The sequence below is a fragment of the Telmatherina bonti genome (genome assembly GCF_933228915.1).
Source record: "Telmatherina bonti genome assembly, chromosome: 14".
Taxonomy (NCBI): Eukaryota; Metazoa; Chordata; class Actinopteri; order Atheriniformes; family Telmatherinidae; genus Telmatherina; species Telmatherina bonti.
In genome coordinates this window covers 31,501,567-31,510,212 of record NC_136612.1, presented here as the reverse complement: position 1 = coordinate 31,510,212, position 8,646 = coordinate 31,501,567, and the positions used below count along the sequence as shown (strand labels likewise).

The following is an 8,646-nucleotide window of genomic DNA, read 5'->3' as shown; positions in this document are numbered from 1 at the left end:
TTTGACGTATGAATCACCCTTCCCAAGATGGCGATGCACCTGTAACTCTGGCGATGATCCTCGTTATCTGCGCAGCTTAAGAGACTTAACAAATTGAAATACACCGTTAGTAACAAGGAGGCGCTAAAAAAAAAAAGAGCTGGAGTGAACCTGGTGATCCAAAATGTCCACCGAGGAGCTGTCAGCTTCGGACAGCGAGGCTGTGCTCGCCAGCGCAGGGGAGCGATGGGCACCGGTTGGCGCTGTCGCCTCTCCCGAAGAGGAGAACATGACCGGCGGTCATCCGAAACAGAGGAGCTTGTCGTCGGCCTGCGGCGATGAGATGGCCTCCAAGCTGAAGAAGCTCGAGGAGGAACAGGACCTGCTGAACTCCTCTCTACTCGCCCTCACCTCGCACTTTGCTCAGGTCCAGTTCCGTCTGAAGCAGATCGTTCACGCGCAGAGCGAGGAGAAGGAGAAGATGCTCGCGGAGCTGGAGGAGTTCGCCTTCAAGGGTTGCCCGCACGTCGTGGGCTGCAGAGCTCAGGATACCAAGCAGCTGGAGAACTCGGTGAGCTTTCTGGTTGTGCTGACCCGAACTGTAAACACCAACGCGCCTAAAGACCAGGGCCGGATTAAAAGTGCGCAGACCCCCTGGGCTCAGCGTGTTCCAGGGGCCCCCCTTCCCCACGCCAACAATCCTTAATTTACATGGGAGTTTTAATTCTTGTTTAATTCCGAATAAAAGTTAATTCCGCTTCAAACTGATGAAAAACGACCATGTAAACACTTAATTCCTAATGCTAATTTTTATTTGGAATTAAACTTAATTTCGATGTAAGTAGCTCGTTTATTCGCGTTTTTATTCTGAACTATTTAATTCCTCTGTCATGTAAACCTTAATTCCACTCTGAGTTAATTCCGGTCGTTCTGTGCATGCTAGTTACCGTGTCCTGTCCAGATGACGCGCATTGTTTTGCCTCCCGTGTTCGGTGGTCTATCTTTCTCCTTCTTCTCAGTTGCTGCAAAAAGTGAAGTAGTATGCTTGTGTTGAGCTGGTACTTCAAAATGATATTAAAAAATAGCAGTGAAACTGGTACTTTATTATGTAGTTTTTACAAGTTACAATTGAAAAGACGAGAAGCAGGGAGCCAACTTTGTTTATTTTCGGTATACGTCATACGTCACGTGCACCCTCTGTCCAATCAGAACCCTTCTCAACCCGCCGCTCTAAAAAGGAATTACGTGAGGACGGGTTTCATATAAACGTTTATTCAGAATTATTATCTTCATGTCAACTAGAGAATTAAGTCATTTCCGAATTATTTAATTCCAAGTTATTTAATTCCGAATTAAAAAACACCATGTAACTGCACCATTGTAAAATTTTGAAAGATACACTGTGAAACAACATTTCTATCATCTCTCAGCCAGTGATACCAATAGCAACATACATACTAGAGACTGTGGTGTAAGTATCTTTTATGTACATTTTGTTTCATGATCAAACTGCTGGTTTTTGCCCTAAGTGGGCCCTAAGTGGGTGTGGGCTCCTGGGCTTGTGCCCATAATGCCCATTGGATAATCCGGCCTTGCTCCAGACTTCACATACATGCAGGTTAAAGCGAATTAATGGTCAGTAATATCATGTGCAGGCGTAGAACTGCTGTGTTTGTAGCTGTGTCTGACTCTTCCACACAACTAGAAAGTTATGGTTCATATATGTAAAAGGGTGCATTTAATACTTTAATGCATTACATTTTAATTTTAAAAAAAGCCTTTGACAAGCAACATCCTTTTAAGCTTTAAGTTTTCCTTCAATCAACCTAAATTAATAGCAAAAGTCTGCATCTAAAACCCAATATTCATGTAATAACGTAAACAGTGAAAACAACACGCTTGATTTATGTCTACATTACTAAAAAGGCTTAGTTTACACTCAAACACACACACCAGCTGTGATTGTTGAACACAAGCAGATTGAGATGTTTCAGTTTGCAGTGAGTGGTCCTATTAAAAGTGTCTGAGCTAGCTGCGTCACTCCCTGGGCTGCTGCACCCACCTGTTCTTTGTTCCCACAGTTTTCTTATCACTGATGGAAAATGTTGCTTTTGTGTGTGACTCTCAGCAGCACAGCGTCAATAAAAAAAAAAAAAAAAACCTCCAGCAGATGTCTATCTGTGTAATGAAAGCTTCTGTGTGCACAGTGATGTGGAAACAACCTGCTTTGTTTCAACTGAAGTAAAGTCTCAGCCTCATGCATCATGACATTAGCGCTCACCGTTGTCCTTATTTTTCCCTTCGCATGCTTCACTTGCAGGGTGATTTGGTGAGTATGATGTATTCAGCCCTCCCTCATTTAGATTTGGAAACATCTCTGCTGCAACAATCAATTAAAAAACACTTATAATGCAAATAACTAGTCCACCCCTGCAGTCTTTGTGGCCACTTATCTCAGTCTGTCTGAATAAATTACCATCACTGTCTGTGTTTCCTGTCAGAGTGAGAGGGAGAAGAGGGAGCGTCTGGAGGCTCAGAGGGAAAAACAAAAGGATCTCATTTTCCAGCTGAAGACACAGCTGGACGATCTCGAGCGATTTGCCTATCAGGAGGGCAGCTACGACTCGCTGCCGCAGTCTGTTGTCATGGAGAGACAGAAGGTGGGATGCAGAGATGCTACACTTCCATCCCATCGCATGTAAATGCACAATATGGTTGTCATAAGTTACATTCAGCTCTGGGTTTTCTCAGTTGATTATTTTTTGTTATGTACAGTAAATATTGTGGCTTTTGCCTCTTTCAGATCAGATACAACTATAATTATCATTATTACAGTTGTGCTCATATGTATTCATCCCCTTTTATTAAAGAAAAGGCCGAATTTACAACAGTCACTCAAATAACTGGAGACTTAAAAAAGGAACAATAACTAAAAATTTGCAAAAATATAATTTAGGAATATAAGACAATGTTTTTTTTTTCATTTCATTGAGTTGAAGAAAGAAAAAAAAAAACTAATTGGCCCTGGACAAATTAGAGCCCTTTTCTGTTGAACAGTGGGACAAAATACCTGTCAACAGGTGCAGAAGTCTGACTGAGAGGAACAGAAAACACCTGACTGGAGCGGAAACATCAAAGGATTGTTCAACAAAAATATTAGTTTATGAATGATGTAATATGTTATAAATTATCTTATTTGTTTGCTTTTTTTAAAAAAAATATTTATATTGAACCAGAATTAGAAAATAATGTCATGATTTTCATAAAATTTTTATTTATTATTACTTTAGTCAATTTCAGCTTATTTTACAGGCAGCTGTGTTTTTTTCCTTCTTTAATGAAAGGGTATGAATACATATGAGCACAACTGTAGATACACTTACTTTTGTAATATTTACAAGTTCCCCATGTTTGCTTTCCTCAAACTGCACACATATTTCTTTTTGTTTATTCTTCCAAACACTAAGAGACACTTCCTTGTTTGCATACCAGACGGCTCCATTTGAGGAAGTCTGAGTTAATCAGGTACTGGAATTGCTGGCTTGCGAGGTGACTCGTATATTTAACCGTAATCTGTAACAAGCACAGCTCACTGAGGATCAGGAAACGGTGTGCTTAATCAAAACCGCTCAACAAAATAAATCAGAATTTAATCTTTAAAAACGTAGCATTTTGTTTTGGCAACGAGGAATCGCTACAGTTATTTAAAAGCAGCTTTTCGCTTTGTCTCTTTTGGAATCAGATTACTTTATTAATCTTCAGAGGGAAATAGAGTTGTCACAGCAGCAGCAACACACTGAAGGTGCTTTAAAAAAACTTTGACTAAAAATATAAGTAAATAAAATCAAAACTAAAATGAAAAGATAAAATATAGACTGAGTGAAAATGAGTCATGTGTAGGAAATGCAGCAGCTGGTTGTTGTACGTGAGCTCTGTACATATATATACACTTTTTTTCCCCACAAAATCGGTCTAGTCAGTCCAATCCTGTCAGGATGTGTCTGTCAGTCCAGAGCTTCGGTCAGCTTTGCAGTGAGTTTCAGCTCAGTGTTTACTACTGTGGTTTAATCTCGCTAATCTCATCAGGCCTGTTTCTGTCACATCCCATTTAGAAGAAACGAATAAGAAATAAAAAAACAGAAAAACCTCTACTGGCTTACTTTAGGTTGACTGTTTTCCAAAACCAGGTTGAAGCTGAACAACTGAAGCAGCTTTGCAGATCTGACCTGCAGGAATGTGAACATGACCGACCAACTGTTTCCAGCCCGAGCAAGCGAACATTAAACTCAGGTGGCTGAGAGACGTGCTCCTAAATATCATGTAATGTCCCAAATAGTCCCAGAGATACAAGTAATTCCTGATCAAGAGTTTTACTGCAACAAATGTTTGCTACCGAGTTCCAAATAATCAGTGTATATTCAAGAGATTTGTTGTCATATTGACTATAGCGTTGTGACGACATGCTTTTGTCCCGATTCAATTTGGTTCCGATTTTTTTGGGTGCCGATTTGATTTAAATAGTGATTCTCACATTTCTTTGATATTGCTCATTTTTGTGGATTAAAAACAAAAACTATGTATAAAACTTTTTTTTCTCGTCATTTTTCTTGATTTTGATGAGGAAAAAACAACACAGTAGCCAGATAATTATTCTGCTGCTATAATGCCCAAGAAGACAAGTAAAAAGATCAATAAAAACAATAAAAATGACAAAAATTTTATAATGGATTATTTTAGTTTATTTGGGAAAAAATATTATTTTTGAACAAAAAAATCAATTTTAAAATTGTGAAACAATTTATTTTTTTGGTCCGATTTTCCCACCCCTAATATTGACAGTATAAAACAGTGGTGTGACAGTATAAAGATTTTTTTCCTCTTCATATGCAATGATATAAAACAGGGGTGTCCAGCCGCGGTCCTGGAGGGCCACAGTCTTGCAGGTTTTCCAACACACCAACTCAAATGAATCGGTCACCGTGCAAAACTTCATTGGCTGTTGGATCCAATTAATGTGAGGCAGGTGTGTCAAAAAAGCGATGCATGAAAACCTGCAGGACACTGGCCCTCGAGGACCACTTTTGGCCATCCCTGATGTACAATGTGATCATCAATTAGACTTTAAAAAAAGAGTTAAAAGTGAACTTGAGTGAACTTTAAAGTGCAATTTGCTGTCATACAACAGTGAACTGATCTCAGATTTTCCAGGCTGCTCTTCTTCATGTCTGTTTATTTATTCTTCTATTGGCTGCACTTACGTCTGATCGATGCATCAGCTGCTACATACATCCAAAATAATCTAATAAAAGCTGAAACAATAATCTTCTTTTTGAAATGTAAGAAGCAAAAAGTACATTAAGATTTCAAATGTAAAAGGGGAAAGCTAAAAATCAATCAGTTCCCAGGTTCAGACACCAGAGAATTCAGCTAAAGTTCAGATCAGTTCTTGTAGAAGTAAATGCCTGAATGTTGACGTTCACCTTTGGCTTGCATCATATTTTCCAGGTCATCATTGACGAGTTGATCAAAAAGTTGGATGTGAATCTGAACGAGGACATCGGGAACTTGTCGTCCGAGGAGCTGAGGCAGAGAGTGGATTCCGCCATCGCTCAGATAGTGAACCCAGCCAGAGTCAAAGAGCAGCTGGTGGAGCAGCTGAAAACCCAGATCAGGGACCTGGAGATGTTCATCAACTTCATCCAGGGTGCGTAGGCCTCTCAGGTATTCCCAAAGACGTTTAACTCTTCATTGTTCAGAATCTTTTCTGATCTTTTCTTTTGTCCCTGAAAAGATGAGGTCGGGAACCCGCTCCTGTCAGACGGTGGACTCAGTCAGCAGCCACAAGCTGCAGGGACCAATGCCAGAACTCCAGGTGTGAAAAAGAAAGGTCAGGCCCTTTTTAGCATCTGTTTGTTGGAATTAAACTGCCAACTTTTCATTGTGGCATCAGTATAATCTGAAGTATAATCTGAAGTGATCCATGTGGATTAAAAACCGCTCTGTCTGGCTTTCCTCCTCGCCCTCCAGTGGACCCAGAGCAGGCCCAGAGGATGCGGGAGACCGGTCTCCAGCTGATCCAGAAGGCCCTCGCTGTGCTGCAAATCTTTGCTGCAAGCCAGTTTGGCTGCGCAACCGGGCATGTCCCTCAGAGCATGTGGCCTCAGGAGTCCACCATGCAGGACTACGGGCCCCTGCTGCAGCGTCTGGAGGCAGCCGTAGAGAAAGTGAAAGTGTTGGGCTCGCGCAGACATCCCTCTGTGGACCATGTGGTCAGCTACGCCAGCACGTCCACGCTCAGCGCCCGAGATGAGCTGACAACAGCGGTGAGGAAGGAGCTAGCCATCGCGCTGAAGGACCTGATGGCTCACGGCCTCTTTTCCCCCTCGCAGACCATGAGCCTGGTGCTGGCTCCCATCTCCTGCCTTCTGCCTTACAGACCAGCCCCACAAACCATGCACCCATGGGAACTCTTCGTCAAGTACTACCACTCTAAAAACGGGAAAGCCTTTGTGGAGTCACCAGCGCGCCAGCTGTCGCAGTCTTTCAGTCTGCAAGTAGGCAGCGGCCCGGCGACCATCACCCCAAAGCAGTCGCTGCTGTGGGCCGTTCACAGCGTGCTTAAGGAGCACGGACGCTACAAACGAGGCCCGGACACGGAGTTCAAAGCTCTGGTGTGCATGGCGCTGAATGAGCAGCGGCTGGTGTCGTGGCTCAACCTGCTGTGCAAGTCCGGGACTCTCATACACCCACACTACCAGGCCTGGAGCTACATGGCCCAGACGGGCTTCGAAGGAGCCCTGCGCATCCTGGGCCGCATCAGCCACCTTAGATTCAACCTCCCCGTGGACCTGGCTGTTCGGCAGCTAAAAAACATCAAGGATGCTTTCTGAGGGAAAGAAAAAAAAAAAACAATCCTAAAATATACAAGTGCGAAGTATTTTAATCAGCCAAACGTCTGCTCTTACGAAGGACCAAAAGCATGACTTTCTATCAAGTATGTAGCCTTTTAAAGGTTATTACAGCGTCTACCCATTAAAGTGCAAGTATGTGATGTTAACAGTGCATGCATGGGTATTGTGTCAATCTGCAAATCCCACTGTGTTTAAGATGCCAAAATGTCAAGAAAACAGCGCTACTTGTACTGTAAATATGCCTTAGAGTGGAGACTGAGATTACCTCACCTTTAGCGACGCCTTCCTGATCTTTGTGACCTGTGCTCGGCTTACAGCGCCATCCGCTCTCGTACCTGACAGTGCTCTGACCTATGCAGCAAATGTATTGTGTTCCTTATATGTTTCCTTTCCAGAAAGGAAGTAAATGAGCGGAAACTTGGAGCTCCGTTGTTACAGAATTATTTATTCAGCAGGTGAATCATGTAGCAGATTAGTTGATAGCAGCGTTACACATAAGCACTCAGGTCAAGATGAAGACATCTTAGAGTTTCTATCAGAAAGCACTGAGGGGGGGAAATGAAACTTGAAGGTGTTGCGTAATGTTTGCCATAAATATGCAGCTCTCAGCTTCTTTCTTTACTCAGTTTTAAACTGAAGCCGTCGTCGTGTTTCAGGTGTGTAAGCATTTCGACCCTGTATGATCTGCTGCTTTTCTCCTCTTCGTGGAGGAATCCAATGTGATATGAATTTATCTCATATTTAACACGATTGTAGGGTGTAAAAGTTTTATTCCTTTTTATCTTCCAGAAACAGCGTCGTAACATGATAACTGAATGTAAAAACCATGGATGCTGGTAAACTGGGCTCTGTTTATGTCTGCTGTATGTTTGGTGACTGTTTATGGTGTTGAACCCTCATCTGTGACCACATCTGTGTCAAACCTTCATTTGTATTGCTTGATGTACCAGACCTGATTTCTTTGTTTCGCATTTATGTCAAGCTTCTCTGTTTGGGCTAAATTTAGTACAGTTAGTGCTATATTTTCCTGATTCTTTTTGTCATCTTTTGTTCTGTTCTTTATTTATTAGTGAAGTTGTAAAAACAAAAAACATTTGAAGTAGCTGCTGTTCTGTTGCTGTTGTGGTTAATTTAAGGGAACAAGACACACTACGCAATTTAAAATGAGATATTTATGTTACTTTTATTTAATCACTAATTACAGATTATATATTGGGAGACACGAGTCGTGTGTGTGTTTTTGTTTTTATTATTGGTACATTTAATGTGTACCTGCAGCTGTAAACAAATTAAACATACCAAATGAAAACATGTTCATTCATTCATTCATTTTCCGAACCGCTTATTTCAATTCAGGGTCGCGGGGATGCTGGAGCCTATCCCAGCTGGCTTTGGGCGACAGGCAGGGTACACCCTGGACAGCTCGCCAGTCCATCGCAGGGCATGAAAACATGTTGTTTATGCTTATTTTTTTCTTCAGTTTTTAAGTGTGTAGCAAGCGAGACATTTAAAGTTAATCTTTATAGACTGGTAGTGTGATAATAGTCTGATGGCAAACTGACTTATGAAATAACTATACAATAAACACATTAATCCTGTTATTCCTAATATAAAAACAGTCTCAAATGCCCAGTTAAATGACATTAATAAATGTAGCAACATAGTGTAAAAAATTTTTTTTTTTTTTTTTTTTTAAAATAAAAAATTGGAATATGGGAGAGATCATAGCATGATTTTATCCAATATAGTTAATAAC

The 8,646-nt window shown here is 41.3% G+C and overlaps 1 protein-coding gene across 1 annotated transcript; it reads left to right on the top strand.

The window, feature by feature from the left end:
* Window positions 1-163: 163 nt before the first annotated feature.
* rundc1 (RUN domain containing 1) lies at window positions 164-6,869 on the top strand (the record flags this gene model as incomplete). Its single annotated transcript, XM_079253251.1, has 5 exons — window positions 164-550; window positions 2,481-2,639; window positions 5,485-5,683; window positions 5,771-5,866; window positions 6,007-6,869. 5 exons carry the CDS (start codon window positions 164-166, stop codon window positions 6,867-6,869), a joined length of 1,704 nt encoding a protein of 567 aa, XP_079109377.1.
* Between the last annotated feature and the right edge of the window lie 1,777 nt (window positions 6,870-8,646).